This window comes from Cucurbita pepo, chromosome 2, assembly GCF_057944985.1.
Source record: "Cucurbita pepo subsp. pepo isolate OVF chromosome 2, ASM5794498v1, whole genome shotgun sequence".
Taxonomy (NCBI): Eukaryota; Viridiplantae; Streptophyta; class Magnoliopsida; order Cucurbitales; family Cucurbitaceae; genus Cucurbita; species Cucurbita pepo.
This window is the reverse complement of record NC_141799.1, coordinates 3970448-3988446: the sequence shown is the minus strand read 5'-3', so window position 1 is coordinate 3988446 and position 17999 is coordinate 3970448. Positions and strand designations below refer to the sequence as shown.

At 35.2% G+C, this 17999-nt stretch overlaps 1 protein-coding gene across 4 annotated transcripts; it reads left to right on the top strand.

The window, feature by feature from the left end:
* Positions 1 to 555: 555 nt before the first annotated feature.
* LOC111788039 (alpha,alpha-trehalose-phosphate synthase [UDP-forming] 1) lies at positions 556 to 16967 on the top strand. Of its 4 annotated transcripts, none has more exons than XM_087121288.1 (19): positions 556 to 784; positions 6475 to 6565; positions 7443 to 7909; positions 8031 to 8128; positions 8333 to 8721; positions 9067 to 9181; positions 9336 to 9437; positions 10093 to 10243; positions 10598 to 10686; positions 11441 to 11489; positions 12873 to 12973; positions 13773 to 13960; positions 14457 to 14574; positions 15092 to 15268; positions 15344 to 15466; positions 15548 to 15635; positions 15734 to 15864; positions 15972 to 16070; positions 16267 to 16967. In XM_087121288.1, the coding sequence occupies exons 3-19, from the start codon at positions 7522 to 7524 to the stop codon at positions 16645 to 16647; spliced, it is 2787 nt and encodes a 928-aa protein (XP_086977414.1). In that variant the 5' UTR covers positions 556 to 784; positions 6475 to 6565; positions 7443 to 7521; the 3' UTR covers positions 16648 to 16967. The 4 variants fall into 4 exon arrangements, with proteins under 4 accessions (XP_086977414.1, XP_086977411.1, XP_086977412.1 ...); XM_087121286.1 differs by lacking the exon at positions 556 to 784 and adding an exon at positions 6188 to 6367; XM_087121285.1 differs by lacking the exon at positions 6475 to 6565 and having other exon boundaries at positions 557 to 784.
* Positions 16968 to 17999: the final 1032 nt, after the last annotated feature.

Here is a 17999-nt window from a genome sequence, read left to right as displayed (position 1 = left end):
TCATCTCAACAGTGTTACTACAATAAGACACCTAACTTACAGCAACAGAGCTCACAATCCAATCCTGCCCTCATTGGCACATAGCCCAGTATCTGTCTCTGATACCATTGGTAAGAGATCAAGCCCACTACTAACAGATATTGTCTGCTTTAGTCCGTTATGTATCGTCGCAACCTCATATTTTTAAAACATGTATATTAGCGAGAAGTTTCCACATGTTTATAAGGATTCGTTACTCTCTCTAACCGATGTGGGATCTTACAAGATAACAAGTAGCAAATTATGTTACGGGATATAATGTATACAAATAGAAAAGGGGACTCGAACGTGTAAGTGGTCGATTGACCATATATTTTTTAACGTTTAAATTATTAGTAACGAGAATATCGTATTATTGCGTAGATGATAAAACATAAATAAAAAGAAAAAGAGAGAAATAATAAATTAAATAAAAAAAAAAAAAAAAAAAAGGAACAAATTCCCTCCATATGATTGGACGCCATCAAAGCTGATCCTTGCCTTTCCCACCAGCCAAACGGACACCCTCACACACACACATACACACACAGCGCCAAATACTTTCTCTCTCTTCTCGCTTTTATTTGTTCTTCCCTCTCTCTCTCATCGTGCATTCCTTCTCACTCCTCTTTTCACTCTCACTCCTTCCAATTCCTTCCTCTCGTCTTCTTCCTTCTCTCTCTTTCTCTGTAATTTTCTTCATCCTGCTCTTGGAGGTCTGTTCAACGAGCTCCAGATTGCCCTACCGTACGTGATACGCTTCCAGGTTAGCGGTTTTTTTTTTTAAATCTGTAATACTTTGACGCGTGTGTATCTGTTATTTTTGTATTGTTCGTTTTTTTTTTTTTTTTTTTTTTTTTCTTGAATGATGAATGTGTATGTACGCCTTTGCATGTGATGGTTTTGATGATGCCTCTCTCTATTCTCTCTGTTGTTGGTTGTGTTTTTGGTTTTGGTTGGATTTGGAAACTTGGAGTACTGTGGTATATTGATGTGTGCTTGATTGATTCTTTAGTGAGTAGTTGTGTGGACCGTTGTTCGAGTTTTGTTTTGGTTTGGAGATTGAAGGAAAGGAATGGAAAGGAAAAGGAAAAGGAAAAGGAAATGCGTTGAGATAATATTTATGTGTTTGTTTCTGACGGCGAATCTTTCTTTTCGTTTTCTTCACTGTACTGCATTTCCTTTTCGTATGTGTTTTTTCGGCTTTGGAATAGTTTTATTCGTTTAGTCAATTTGAGCGTCTAATGAAATCGTCATCTTCCTTCCGAGTTTGGGGCTGCGCCGCTGAAGCGAATTCTCAATTTCCTCCTGGGATTTGACTCGTAGAATCGGATTTAGTTTTTTTCCCGCCATTTTTCCAGCCCAGAAGTCTTCCCGCCTTTTGATCATTTCGTCAAAACGATTGGCATAACACCAGTGATTTCATTCTCATAGGTCCTGAAAAATCGGTAACTGGTCAGATTTTCCAGGATTATGCCTCTCCTGCACGCTATGTCTAAGCCAAACCGAATTTCGCTTTGATTGATTTTTTTTTTTTTGTTTTTTTTTTTTTTTTTTTGCTTCTAAAGAAAATGAATAGTTGAGATTTTGTCTGTATCAAAGTTGGATAAACGAACTATACACAGAGAACAAGTCGAATAATTTTCATGCTGACTTGCTGTCTGTTAGTTTGCTTGAAAACCGGGAACAAAAAGGAGGAATAGGGGGAGGAAGAAAAATGGTCCGGACCTTGTATACTATATAGTTTATCCAACTTCAGGTCAACCCATTTCCATAAAGCTAGGGAACTTAAATTAAGTAATTGTCATGTTGATTGAACTTGAACGTGGCAAAAAATGTGGAGAATCTTGAGAGACTCTGTTTTGAAGATCCCCTAGATGAATTATCCGTACTCAAGCTGGGATCATACCCCGAGAAATATCATTTTGGTTAGCGTGAGACGTCAGCGTCAAGATATTTATTTAGAAATTTTGTATTTGCCAGTGTACCAGAAAGGTCGTTATTAATCACGACCATATGGGCAAGTGGGTGAGTTGGGACGCTAACAGAGATGCACATCCCGTTGGATCCATTTTACAGGGGCGGTTGTAATAGCCAGAAATTTTAGGAAACAGAGAAGGTAAAGAGTTCTTGCCGGCTAATCCGCATTATGCTTGTGTTACGTGCTTTGGGTGAAATTTTGGAAGGCAGAAAGTGGGGATTACATTGAATAATTTTGAAAGTTAGGGAAGAAAATATTGGATAAGTGAGTTCCTGTTTGTAAGCTTACTATTTGGAGTTTTGAATCAAAACCTTTTGTGTTGTTTGTCAAAACTAGGTGGGGATTTGACTGTATGTAGGCTCTCTTTTAACACTTTTTTTCTCAGGGAAGAAAAATGTTAAAAGCTGCCAGGAAATTGAGAATCTTTCATTTGTAAAGTGAAATCGAGATCTCCTACTGAGCAGTACAAGAGACTGACATTTCTTTTGAAATTTCCTTTACCCCTCATATACACTACTAGGCTACGCAAGGTACTGTCCTAGCAGTCCTGGGCTTTAATTTCCTGGGTTTGACTACATAGCTCTGCCCAGGAACGGATTGTCATGATTTTACAATTTCAGTCTGGTGTGATCTGAAAGCGCACCTGCCATCCACCCCGAAGAAGATTTTACTGCCCGTCCAAGGAATATTACAAGACTTAAATGGTTACCATCATCTAGTGGATGAAGCTGGCCCAAGGCCAGAAGTCAGAATATCTTTATTTTGGGACCCTGCAAATCCTTTTCATGGATGACAAAATTATGGCTCCTTCAAATTCTCTCTCTACGGTATGAATTTCACGGGCTCTCCTACTATTAGATTCCCATACCCACTGACCATAGCAATAATTCTACTCCACTTGCCTTCATTTACCAGAGAAAACAAGGCTGCAAGCCAGTCTGTTCGGTCAACTTCTGTCTTTGAAGCACCATTCCTTAGTCCATTTGTCAATTTAGTCACGTGCCCGCCTGTGCCTTACCTTTTGAAATCTTCTAAGGAGGACCATACGTCTTCTTTTATCCTTCAAATAAACATTTTGAAGGCTAAATTATAGAAAATATATTTTCTTTGTTTAGTTTCTAAAATATTTTTTTACTTTCAAAAGGTTTTATATACTCTTAACTTTTGAGTGAATCTAGTTAGTATTTTATTTAAAAAATATTAAACTTTAAAAAACTATTATTATCATTCTATTTTCTTTTTTAAAAAATTAAAAAAATATCTTTTATCACTAGCTAAACTTTTGATTTTTTTTAATACCCTTTTTTAAATGTATTGCTAACCTATTTTTTTTTTTTTTTTGAAATTTAAGGATATTAATTTTGAAATAAATTAATAACCGTTTACCTCCCTGTAAGCTATTTTGAATTTGTTTTAAAAGTAGTGTTTATTGAAATTTTTTATTATTTTAAAAATGAAGTAAAAGTTTGATGGTATTTTATATAATTTAGCCAATTTTGGCAAGGTACTGTTTATTTCGTTTATAGAAGTCGCGACTGGTTTACTTCCTCTGAGATTAGTACTTCCCAACGTATTAGGTAGGATGCTGTTTGAATTTCCTACCTCTGAACTGTTTCCATATGTCTTCTCGTCTTCTGGGTTTTGAAATTTTCTGCCCAGAAAAGATGCTTTAAATACATCGAACGGTCCCAGCGTTGAAGGTGCCGTTTTTATTTCCTTCTCTACATTTCCTCAGTCTCCTCTTCAGTTTTTTTGGAAAACTATTCAAGGAAGTTGTCACAACTTAGTTACTTTTGGATATAGATTTGAAAATGTTCATAATCTCTATAATCATTAGATACAAAATGAAAATATGTTTTCAATTTCATTTTCATACCTCTAACAACACAAAATCGCTAGGCCCATTATGGCTGTCTCAAATAATTCCTTGAATTCTTCGGGAATCAGATTTTTTTTTTTTGGTTAATATCTTGCCGTCGACCTTATTGTATGATTCGTGCTCCTTTATCAATTTTAATATGGTATGGGAGGCAAGACGTACAACTGGAAATACATAGACGTGTGCATGCATTCTAATTTGTATTAGCTTTAACGAGGTTAGACTGCAATAAGGAAATATAAAATCGGAACACGTATATGGAAGAAATGGCGTCACGTCAATGTCGTCACTCAGTTTTAAATTTGTTGCAATTAAATTGGTGCTTTGTTACCGGTTCATATTAGTATAGTATTGGTTATGCAAAAGAAATATGTATGGATTTGATATTTGCCAAAACATGTTTGGAGACATGTTTCTGGGTTCTGTATCTTAATTGGAGAGAGAAATGACAGAAATCCATCAAGCTTTAAGAATTTAGAATATTTCAAAATCTTGCCACATAGTGCTTAGCCCCACATGTTTGCAAGTTTCCGTCGGGAAAATACCTTTTCTTCAGGTGCCAATAGTTCTTTGTTGCTCACCTAAACGTGCTCTTTAAGCTTTTAATTAGAGGCTGCATATCATTTCCTTTGTGTTGTTTCTGTTTATATTCAAAACATGTCATGATTGATTCGGTCCACGACAACCTTTTCTTTTCGGTGCTTCGAATTTTGTTGTCAAAGTCAAAACTTCAAAAACTTTTCATGCATTTGATTTTGAAAGCTCCTCAACTGTGTTGTTTTAATCTGATCGATGGTGTTCTCATTTCAATCTGACATTTAAATTCACTTCACTTAAATTGCTAAATAATTGGGTACAAGGACAAGGGTGCTTTCTAACCTTATTTATTAATAAATTAGGATGACCTTTTGATTCCATGAAGAGAAGAGATTACTAAAAGCAGTAACTCAAAATTTTAATCTACGCTTCTTTCTTTCCCATTAGTATAAAGAACAATAGCCTGAATGATTTCTTAAATTTTTATAAATTTATATTTAGCTTAAGAAGAAAACAGTATTCCGGGGGTGGACTTGGGTGGTAAAATCCCATTATCCATTATGCTGTGGATTATGCACCTTATTTTCTGATTTGCCTTTGGCCATTTCATTTACACCATGGGTCACGCCTCGTGCTTCATGCCTCCATCTCCTCGATTAAAAAAATGTCGGTTTTTTTTTACATGAACCGTGGGTCATGCAGTTCACTTTTTGGGTGGCAATGTATACGCGTTGCGTTTCTAGAACTAGCACAGTAATGTTGACTGGATGGATTAAAGCTTGCCATCACGTTTATATGCATTTTGATAGATCTGAAAAACATCACAATGAGTAGACTTTGCATTATTCAAACGTTTTTCGAACTATGTTTTCCTATGCAGACGGTGGATTTAAACTTTTTCGATCTGACTTCCATTCATTTAGCTGCCTCGTATGGTCTAAGCAGTTAAGATTGGGATGCGTTGATAGGGATTCAGCGTCAAAGAAATACAATTGTTTTTTAAAAACAAGGAATGAGATCTGAAAGTGCATAAACAACCCTGATATCGAGGGTTCGAGAAATTGATTTCAGAATAAGTATGAAGATTGGCATTTTAGCCTATGTGGAGATAATATGAAAATTCTCAATAGTAATATTTTTGTCAATTTGTTGGTTTCTGGATTTGATACTTAGGAACCTTAGGCAAAAGAAGGTTAAGGTTTTAACAATTGGAACAAATTTTTACCAGATTGCTTGTTTTAAAAGTTCTTCACATGCGGTCTCCCTGTGCTGTCGGGTTAAGGAAGTTGGATTTGTGATATTCAAGTTCTATAATTTATCCCTATATATATATAGAAAAGGAGAATTAAAAAGGTAACACGGCCCATGCATATGGGCCAATTGTCTGTAACCGAAGGACGAGGACAGGGGTCGGAAACACATTTTCAAAAGATAGTCGAACTTTTTAACTGCCTATGTTTCGTGTTGCAATTACCTGCAAATCCTCGGTATTGTTGCGGAAGTCAATTTGATTCTTTTGTCCAAGAATTGAACTGTTTAGAGTATTCGAGTAACGACAACAATATGCGGTTGTTGCACCATGCATGTTGCCCAAGTGTGTGGTGATAGTTTCGTCTTTGTCAGTTAGCGTGGAGTCCAGACATACATTCGTAAATGGATCCTTAGTTCTTACCCCGATAATATTCCATGACTACACGGATGACGTTGGGGGACTGTTCATTGACCCTTTGTCGTACGGGTGCAGCAGCATAAAAATTCTGGGTGTATCATGTCAGTTTTTGCATTCTTTACAGAAAATTTAGTTTTCTCAGAATACTCAAGAGGAACTCACCGCCTTCACCTTTCTGAGAAAAGTTATCTTTCTTCCCCTGGGAAGAAGTGCCTTTTAAATATTTGAGATCGTTTGGCTGATTTATCGATATTGGTAGTCATAATCACTCCTCTTTTCCAGTGTGAGCTATTTTTCATACCTTTTTCAAGGCTTCTGTTCGTCTTATATTGAATATTTGCCAAACTAAATGTAATGTCTTGCATTGGTTCATCGATAATTGGTCTATAGGAATTGAAGGTTGACGAAAGTGAAATAAAAAACAATTTGAGTTGGACAGGAAAGACTCTTTTGGCCATTGGGACTTCGTTCATCCAGAGAGGTGTGCGCTCTTTGAGGAGGGAAGCCGACAGTACTTGATTCGTCACCAGACGACCTTGCACAATTATCACTTAAAGTAAATTAAATTTTGTATTTTGTGTTCTAGGGATTTGGATTTTATGCTATATTATTTTGTCCACCTATTGATCTTTTTGTTTTCTGCTTTAACTCAAACCCTTTGCCTTACCTGCATGGCTGGACAGCCTTATGTATCCTATAAAGCTTACACGAGGATCCTGCTGCTTCCTCGCTTTCTCTCTCTGTGTGATAGTTATCGGTCGTACAGATTTTGGAGATTTTCCCTCTGTTCTCAATTATTTCCCTCTCCACTTTCTATCTCTAAGCCAGTGGTCATTCATAGACTTGTAGTTGAAAACCCCGGTTCCAATAGTTGTCAATATTGGATCGATAATAGGCCAGACCATCATTTTATGTTGCGGAAGTTCAAGAGTTTGATCCCTTCTCCTCACTTCTTCTTGGATTATTTAGTTTTTGTTCTTGATCATTACGTGTTTTTTTTTTGCATAACTCGTTTACCATGATCTTCTTTATTATCCTTGCTGACTCTTAACTAAAGAATATTTTGTATTTTATACCGCGCATTGTTTTCATCGTAAGTCTTCAGAAGAATTTTGATGACTATATGAGTTTTGCTTGCGAGGGCTGTTTAAAATCTTGAACAGTGTCGTAGACCTCTTATTTTGTTATTTTTCATGGGACTCTTTCCTCTCGTGAATTCTAATTTTTGCGCTGTGTTGTCTTTTCCCCCACTCGTTTGCAGACTAAAAAGTTTGTATTATATTGAGTTAAACATATCACGGTGACTGTATCGGATGGTATTACTTTTAAATGGTAAACTTATTGCTTGTTAATTGTAGGGCGCACTGTGCAACTGTTCTAAAAGCCTGAATTGCTCTCGAACTGATATTTGAAGGGGTAAGGCTCAGAAGTGAGCGTATGCCTGGGAATAAGTATAAAGTTAACTCAAACGATATTACGGACCATATACCAGGTCGACTAGAAAGGCTCTTGCGAGAGAGAAAGCTAAGGAAAAGCAGTAAGGATTCATATTCAAATGAGGTGAACGACCACAGTAAGGAGTCTGAACTAATTGAAAATGACCTTCGTTCGAAAGAAGAAGAAAACGCTGGAATTTCCTATAAATTTTCGGAAGCTTCTGCAGCCTCAAGGGCCTTTGCCGAAGGATGTGACAAGCAAGAGGGCAAGCCTCCCAGACAACGGTTGCTGGTTGTGGCCAATAGGCTGCCAGTTTCTGCGGTTAGGAGAGGTGAAGATTCCTGGTCTCTAGAGATTAGTGCTGGAGGTCTAGTGAGTGCACTTCTGGGTAAGTGGTCCTTATTTCCTTATTTAAATTATCTTGTTTCTTCATATTTATTTTTATGCTTTCTTGATTTTCTTAATCTTGAATAATGAAAATGATGCATCCTCGATGGATTTATTAACAGGCGTGAATGACTTTGAAGCGAGATGGATTGGTTGGGCTGGTGTAAATGTGCCAGATGAGGTAGGACAAAAGGCACTGACTGAAGCTTTGGCTGAGAAGGTACGTGTTTTTGCAGCTTATTTGTGACTGATGAGAAGAGAATGAAGTAGTCCTTCCGTACTTGTTTGTTCTTCTAAAAGGAAAAAAAAAAAAAAAAAAAAAAAAAAAAAAAAAAAAGAAAGAAAGTATGAGATGGCATTCCAGTGTTTCAGTTACCAGGTTTCAGTTTTACATCCCTAACTTCTGAATTCTTGCTACATGCAGAGGTGTATCCCTGTTTTCCTTGATGAAGAAATTGTTCATCAGTACTACAATGGTTATTGCAACAACATTTTATGGCCTTTGTTTCATTACCTTGGCCTTCCTCAAGAAGATCGTCTTGCCACCACCCGTAGCTTTCAGTCTCAGTTTGCCGCATACAAGAAAGCAAACCAAATGTTTGCTGACGTAGTAAACAAGCACTATGAGGAGGGTGATGTTGTTTGGTGCCATGATTACCATCTTATGTTTCTTCCCAAATGTCTAAAAGATCATAATCGTAAGATGAAAGTCGGCTGGTTTCTCCATACACCTTTTCCTTCTTCTGAAATCCACAGGACCCTTCCGTCCCGATCAGAGCTTCTGCGCTCAGTACTTGCTGCCGATCTGGTTGGGTAAATTCCTCAGCACTACTAATCAAATTTTTGGTGCTTGTTTTAGTCTAAAATAAAATTTTAAAAAATGGTCACGGTAGATGCCTGTAGAGCTCAGCTCTTGAACTGAATTTGCCTCCCTTGGTGGCTTTCTGAACCAGTATATACAGGAGCATAGCATAAGACTTCTGTCTTTTCAACTTTTTCCAAAAATAACGATTACTGTTTTCTGTAAATTTGTTTCTGTTTATTTACACTTTGATAACGACTTCTAACAGCCGTCTGTTTATGCCTCTATAATGAAGCTATGCTGACAAAATTTTCCCCTTTTTTGTGCAACCTTTCTATGATTACTATAATTTGTAGCTTTCACACGTATGATTATGCTCGTCATTTCGTAAGTGCTTGTACTCGTATTCTTGGACTTGAGGGTACACCAGAAGGAGTTGAGGATCAAGGAAAGCTAACGCGAGTTGCTGCAGTATGTCTCTGATATTTTTTTCTTTGGTGGTTCTTGGATTGATGGAGCATTTTTTTTACCCTCTTTTAGTAATGTGTAGGCGTTAATCTTAAATGTTGTTCATGTCCTTACTAATTTGACCTGTCATTTTCATTTTTGTAATTTAAATTTTCAGTTCCCTATTGGTATCGACTCAGATCGATTCATACGTGCACTCAAGACTTCTGAAGTCCAAGTACGCATTGAAGAGTTGAAGGACAGATTTAAAGGTCGAAAGGTATATTATTGTCTTAATCCACAGGGAGGTTGTTATTTGTCCTCAAGTCTTCTTCTCCCAACTCTTTGTTGTGATCGATTCTATCTTCTTTTGGTGGTCAAATATGTAGGGATGTCAAATGTTACATTAGTTTGGAATCTAAATTGACATGCTTGTATAATTATCAGTGATACCAGATGTTGTGCACAGATTTTAACTTTTGTTAAGTACCTCTATTCTCTGGTTTTCTCACCTGGACCTGATTCAAGTGCTATGGATGCCTATTGATCTATTGACTTAGCCAAGAATTTATTTGGGTTTCTATTCAACTATGAAGAGTTCATGTTTAGTGTTAACGTTCCTAGGGTTGTGACTTAAATTTGATCAGTAGCCCTTAGTTCTTCTATTTTCTTACTATACTGTACTCAATCTTCTTGTATATCTTCGTTTGAGAACCTTCCCATCAATGCCATAGAAAATATTTATAATTATGAAAGGTATAGGTTCCAACAATCTTTTGCTTGGTCCGTGAGGCTGTTCAAAGTTCATTAGTCCGGTTCTCTTCATGAAAGCAAACAAATATGGTCTTGGTGGTGTATTCCATTCTCTGTGATGGTTGCCAGATTTTCACGTCTGTCAACTTTTGTCTTATTCTCGCAATTGTTTTTCATTGCAGGTAATGTTAGGCGTTGATCGTCTTGATATGATTAAAGGAATACCTCAAAAGATATTAGCATTTGAAAAATTCTTGGAGGAAAACACTGATTGGCGTGATAAAGTTGTTTTGCTGCAAATTGCAGTGCCTACAAGAACAGACGTGCCAGAATGTAGGGTGGTTTCTCTACACGTTTTCTATTTTAATGTGCCTGTGCAGTATTAGTAGTAGAAGCTATTTTTTATAGCTGAATAAACTGCGAGCCTTCGAATTAAACCATCCTATCTTCACGTACGAGAATTATGAGGCATTCATTGCCACAATTTTGCTAACCCCTGGTGTATTTCATCAGTAATACACCATGCACATGTCTAACACTCCTTAACACAAATATGTACTTTTAGACTATGTTTTCTTTCAATATTACAGGTTTAGTATATTTTTACTCTTGATACATATAGTATTGTATAAACCAGATCTTCACGTCTACATATCAATTATAAGTTTTATCTTGTGTTTCTCACAGATCAAAAGCTTACAAGCCAAGTTCATGAAATAGTTGGACGCATTAATGGGAGATTTGGAACATTGACTACCGTGCCCATACATCATCTGGTTTGCCCTTGATTTATTTATTTCCTTTCTTGAGTACAAAGTTAGCATTATTTTTTTTCATTTGGTGCTTGAATTGTCATAATATTGTCAGATGTGAGTTACTTATGTGTTCTTAACTTCTTCAGGAATAATGGTGGAATTTTGTTTGTTTATAATGTAATGATATCGTGATTAAATGGTTGGACACTAGCTTCGCTGTTTGTATATTAGTGATAGGAATATAATGCTCAGTTCTTGTATCCTTGCTTCATTTCAAAGCTTGGTGGTTCCATGGTCAAGTAAAGGAAAATCATAATTTGACCAATTATGAAGTGAAATAAATTTTATTTCTGGGATAAATCTGTATGCTGGGATATATGAATACAAATTAGTTTTTATCTTACAAATTCTGAAATTTCTTTAAGGGAAGGTAGTGCAATCTATTAATAATCTTCTTTTTTGGCAAAATAATCAAACGTGAGTGTTTGATAGCATGCATGTGTATATGGGTTTTCTTTAACATGAGCCTGCGTAATACATGTGTCATGTATTTCCTTGTCATCTGCTAATTTGTATCATCTCCTGGATAATCTGTGTTTATAGAATCATTCTTTAGTATATAAGAAAGGTGGGTTGTGCCTAAGAAACGCTCCAATGTGTTCTTTGGGTAAATCACGTTTGGTCATTTTTCTTATCATGATAGTGGCTACACTCAAATTTCTTTACATACAAGGACATTTGCAACAGCTTCAAACAAGTTTGTATTTTCCTGCAGGATCGCTCCCTTGATTTTCCTGCATTATGTGCGCTCTATGCTGTAACTGGTATTAATTTTCATTCTCCATCTACCAATTGTTGATCATGTGATCTTTCAAAAAAACATTGCTTATCTTAAAATCATTTGGCACTGAGATGTTGCGGGATAGATCTTACTGCTACATTAAATAGTAGGTTATATATTAATTTTCATTGATTGAGGGCAGGTATGGTCCCTACATGGTAAAAAATGTCTCATACCCTAGGTATTCTATATATGATAAACTCACGAAGTGTCTTGGAAACATTTTGCACTGAATCCTTTTGGGATAGGTATAGCCTAATGCTGAATAATAAGTTATGTCTTGAGGTTCGTTAAGGTAAGTGTGTCTCACATCCTAAATTTTCTATTCTCCATTTACTTATCTTATTTTTAATATCTAATCGAATTTCATTCTATTAGAATAAAAATGGATACATTCAATGACATTTCAATCTGGCACCAATGACATAATAATACCGCTCCTATTTGCATTGTAAAAATTCAAATAAATAAAGAAGTGGTAAAATAGTCTTCCTCACAATATCCATACTATGACTAGTAATGCGGTACAAGTCATTCCCCAAATACGGTAGAAAAGTATTAAGAAAACAATAAACTCAGTCCCATCCTAAAGTGTTAAGAAAACAATAAACTCAGTCCTTGCATAGTGAATCGAGGTAGCATTAATATGTTCTGTGGACCTTGGATGGACCACATTGCACGTATTTGGAAATTTAAATTCTATTGAGTTCTAGAAAAATGACAAGATGGAATCGTGGTACTTTAATACTATCCTAAATACCTCGTGGTCATTGCGGCTAATTTCTGAGTGTTATTGATGGTGTATACTACGTCAGTACTTTGATGACATTAATTTGCAACTGATTCGGGCTAGTTGAATATCTGAACCTCTTCAAAGGATGGGTTACACCACAAGGTCCTGACTGACCTGTCTTGTTTGCCTATTTGGTTCAGTTCTGACAAGTCTTTCAGTGATTGGATCTTTGGAATAAAATCCAAAGTATTGGTGGAATATTTGAAAACTGAAATTACCCCCAAGGGTTAGCATATTATATAATAAAATTGTAGGGTGTTATCTGTCAAGTAGTAGTCCTTAAATTGCACATAACAAATAAGCAGTATACAGTCTACAGGACACTTGGATATCAAAATATGTTTCTACGTAAACTTAAAATTAATTTGAGGTAGGTCAGTTAGCCCAAGTGCAACATGTCTTCTCTCTCATTTGATTCTAATTGCTTCAGAAATGTTGGGACATGTAGTAGCAAGGTCGCCAACTTTCATCTGCGCTGTAAAACATCGAAATGTTAAATGGATGTTATGCAATGATGCAGATAAGCTTCTTTTTTATTTAGTATTTCCTAATTCTTTATTCACCCTTCCTTAGATGTAGCGCTTGTCACATCTTTGAGGGATGGAATGAATCTCGTCAGTTATGAATTCGTCGCTTGCCAGGATGCAAAGAAAGGGGTTTTAATTCTTAGTGAGGTAATTCCAAAAACCCCTAATCTCAATATTATCTGCTATCATTATTGTTTATTCTGGTAATTGAATTTCAGATTTCTTTAGATATGAGCGTAATGAATTGAACTCCCTGTTTGTCAACCAAATGAATTAAACTGACATATGAATGGTTAATAATTTAACTCTTGAGAAAGATTGGTGTTATGATTCAAGTGGTTCTTCCTCATTCTGATACTTTATTCTTCTCATTGTCTGATGCTTCATCTGCTATTTAGAGCTTCGTTGTTTTGTTTGGTTTAAAGTAACTGAAAGAAATTCAGTTCTGTTTTGGACCCCAGTTTTGCAGAATACTTGTGACCCTGTTAGAAAATACTTGCAAAAGAGATGGAAGCTTGATTGTTTTTCATCATATTGTTTCTCTCTTCTTTGTTTTTTTTTTTTTCTTTTTCTTTTTATTGCATGTCAGGAGGGGCAGTTTGTCGTCTCTTCTTTTAATACCTTTTGCTTGATTGTATTATTTTTCCATTATTGATTCAATAAATATAAATACGTATATGCATGTATAATTATAAGCTGAAACATGATGTATAGGTCCTCAAATATTTTTCCTCCAAATTATCTTACATCAATTAATAAGATGACAATTAAAAGACTCTTGTGGTCAATATAATTGCATGTTCTTTTGATAACACACCTAGGTATTAAATACAATCTGCACCCCATTATAAGTTATTCAAATGTTCTTGTTGTTGTTCTTGTTGTCTTGGTTGCTTGCTCGTCTTTGAATTGTTCTTCTCTTTACTAATTCTCAAGATCTTTGTAGTTTGCTGGTGCTGCGCAATCTCTGGGTGCTGGGGCACTTTTGGTCAACCCTTGGAACATAACAGAAGTCGCAAAATCCATCGAGCGAGCATTAAAGATGGGTGCTGAAGAAAGAGAAAAGCGCCATTGGCATAATTTTCTTCATGTGACAACACACACTGCCCAGGAATGGGCTGAAACTTTTGTGAGGTATCAATTTGTAGATCTCTCTGTATATTACCTTTGTTATCTCGGTTTTGTTAAGTTATAAGTAATTCTGTGAATTTGAAAGGTTTCAACTTAAAATATAAGATCAAACTAGATTTTTTCATTTATCTTAATGTTCAAGATTGAAGTTGTAGGACATATGTGCACAAAAGGTTAAATGCTGACCTCAATATAATTTATTTTTCCCTTGAGAATCTTTAATCAGGTTTATGATGATCTATTGATTTGTGTAGGCATTTATAATAATAAAATTGTAGTATCTAAAGATGCTATTTGCCGTAATCACGAGTTCTCCCTCAATCTAAAATTTTGCATCGCAAGCTGTCATGCTTGAATGTAAATTCAAAAGGCTAATTCAAGATGCTTGATGATTCTCTACTGAAAGTTGGCTAGGAGTGGAGGCTTATACAAAGAGATCATAAATTAATGCTAATACTAAATATGGGATGATGCTAACTAAATTGTTATTTCTTTGCAGTGAACTTAACGATACAGTAGTTGAAGCTGAACTGAGGATTAGGCAATGTCCACCCCCGCTTCCATTTGACAATGCAATGAAACGTTATGAGCAATCTACTAATCGATTACTCATACTGGTAAGCCTAAGAATATTTCATAGTCCTAATCCTATTCGCTTCCGATTGACAATGCAATGAAATGTTATGAGCAGTCTACTAATCGATTACTTATATTGGTAAGCCGTGTTTGGTTGGGGAGTACAGGTTATCTTAAGAATGTTTTATAGTTCTAATCCTATACGCCTACCGAGAACAATGATGTAAAGTCTATTTAGAAACTATTTGAATTTTATGTATGAGAAGCTTGCTTTAATGAGTATTTTTATTCATGTCATCCCGAAGTTATTCCAAACTGTGTTCCTGGAGACTGAAAGAGCCACACCCCCGTCTAACCAACAAAATTTAAAATAAAAAAGTGAGCAGGAAAGGAAGCGAAGTTTATTTAACTTGAGAAGAAATCATTGCTTAGCTTTTGTAATTACTGCATAATAACTTTGCCTGCAATTCTGGCCTTAATCATACCATTGTGGAGGTTCATGGTTCCTAACATTTTAATCTATTGTGATTTAACATTGCTCTTGTGGGCTTGATTCAGGGGTTCAATTCAACATTAACTGAACCAGTGGACACTCCTGAAAGAAGAGGCGATCAGATTAGAGAAATGGATCTGAAACTACACCCGGATTTGAAAGAACCATTGACGGCGATTTGCAACGACCCCAATACGACAGTGGTCATCCTCAGTGGGAGCGATAGAACAGTGTTGGATGATGTACTTCTAGCTTCACGCTTTTTTCTGTTAATGCTTTATCCTATCTACCTACTTTTTAACCCAGTGCTTTGGCAGAACTTTGGGGAGTATGATATGTGGTTGGCAGCTGAGAATGGGATGTTTCTACGCTTCACAAGGGGTGACTGGATGACTACAATGCCTGAGCATTTGAATATGGAATGGGTCGACAGTGTGAAGGTGTGCTTTAATCTAAACGATTGATGAAATGGAATATTATCCACAACTTTTATTTATTTATTTTGTGTGTGTTTTCTACAGCACGTTTTTGAGTACTTCACAGAGAGAACTCCCCGTTCCCATTTTGAACTCCGCGAAACTTCACTTGTTTGGAACTATAAATATGCAGGTATTTGATGTGCGAACCAATCGCCGCCCCTATAAATGCTAATATCATTAATGATTAAGCTCTTTTTCCTCAATGTCTTGTCTTATCTCCTGATGTAGATGTTGAGTTTGGAAGGCTTCAAGCAAGGGATATGCTGCAGCATTTATGGACAGGTCCAATTTCTAACGCATCAGTTGATGTTGTTCAAGGTAGCCGATCTGTTGAAGTGCGAGCTGTTGGCGTTACCAAGGTTAGTCCTGTTTTCCTCCCTGGATCTGTCCTCATACGGTATTATACTAAAGAATATTATATCATCTAAGTTTCTTTTTTTTTTTTTTTTTTTTTTTTTTTGGCTAGGGATCAGCAATTGACCGAATATTGGGAGAAATAGTTCACAGCAAGTCCATGACGACTCCAATAGACTATGTCTTATGTGTAGGCCATTTTCTTGGGAAGGTAAGATTGGTTCTTACAATTTATAGACCCCAAGTTCATAAGTTTTTTTAACAATATACTCATTCATATAAGGAGATTTTAAAGGATGTAGTAGTTTACTTTTTGTCTGATCGTTCCATGTCGAGTTTATCAGCTTATGATTGTATATTACTTCTTTTCTAGCCCTTCCACTCATTTAAAATATTTATCTCACCAGGATGAAGATGTTTACACATTCTTTGAGCCTGAACTACCATCGGATACCATAGGCATGGCAAGATCAAAGGGAACTGACGGACTTAAGTTAACGGGGGAGAGAAGATCTTCCATCAAAGTTCCTGCAAGTAGGAACGGATCAACATCGCCTCACAATAAGGCGCGGTCGAACCTGGAGAAGAAAACTTCAAATCATAATTGTGCAAACGGTCGTAAACCATCACCGGAGAAGATTCAATGGAATGTGCTCGATCTCCAGGCCGAGAACTACTTCTCTTGTGCTGTTGGACGATCTCGGACAAATGCTCGATATATGCTCGGATCATCAGATGATGTGGTGGCATTCCTAAAGGAGTTGGCAAGTGCAAAGTCATTTTCTTGAGACCCAAGTATGTGCCTACTTGCTTGCTTGCTCATGTTTATGTCTAAACTGGTGATCATGCTCGAAATTGTGCGTTTGGTGTCTTTTTTCTCCACAGTGTCATCAGTGTCTTTTTCCTTTTGTTGCTTCGTTTTTACCCTCAGCTACTTTATGGAATCTACAGCGTTTAATATCCCCAAGCCTATTTAGTTACATAAGTCATGTGTTCCATCTTTTTCAAAATTAAATTATTATTATTTTCTATTACTAATTGTTGAATACATGTAAGCCAAAATGTGGATGAAGTTTATGATATGGAAATTGAAATGGCCTTTTGGTAATTATCTTACATTATATATATGTGTGTGTGTATGTATATCAAAAGCCATTTCTTCAATTTTTATTTGAGAGTTTTATATTTTTTAATGGTACAAATTTATTGACAATAAATAATGGCTTTTATTTCATGGGATCTCCTTTTTTTGGGTTATTTATTTTCTACTTTTAAAATAAATAAATAAGTAAAGAAAAGGGCCCACATGCATTGTTTGTAAATGTAATATCTCTAATTTGTTTGAGAATTTATATTTAAATATTGGGTTATTTTCAATATATTCCTAATTGATCGACTGTGCTTGTTTTTTTTTATGCAAATGAAGGCATTTTTAGAAGTATATATATTTTAGGATTTATTTTTTAAAATTTAAATAGCTAAATTAATAAAAATACCCTAAAAAATTATGTTGAAAATACTTATAAACTTTAAAAATTTTAATAATATCTTAAATTTTACAAAATGTAATAAAAAAAAATATCATTATTATTATTTTGAGATAGAAATTTTAGTATTCTATTTCAATTAAAATCCTTGATCATTATTAGTACCATGTTTAAATAAATACCCATTAAAAATGTTTTATTAATTTAACCTTTTAAACTTAGATTATAAGTTTATTTGTGATTTTAAAGTTGTGATATAGCGAAAAATACTTTATAAATTTATCCCTAACCTTATAAATTAAACACTTGCATCATTTGATATCAATCACATAATAAAATAAGTTATATAAATTAATTAAATTATATTCGAGTTAATCTTATAAAATAAAATATAAATAATTTTTAGTTCTAAGTTGACTCATTAATAAATAATGATAATAATAACACATCCTTCCATTCACGTGTTCCACAAAAAGTTTATTATATTTGAAAATAAAAACTATTATTTTAATTTTTTATGAGTTGTTTTACTTTAATTAATTGACAAACTTAACTTGAAATATTCGAAGTTTCAATTTCAAAAAATTATAATATTCAAATTTCTTCCAATAATTATTCAATAATTATAATAAGTTTAATTTAATTTAATAACA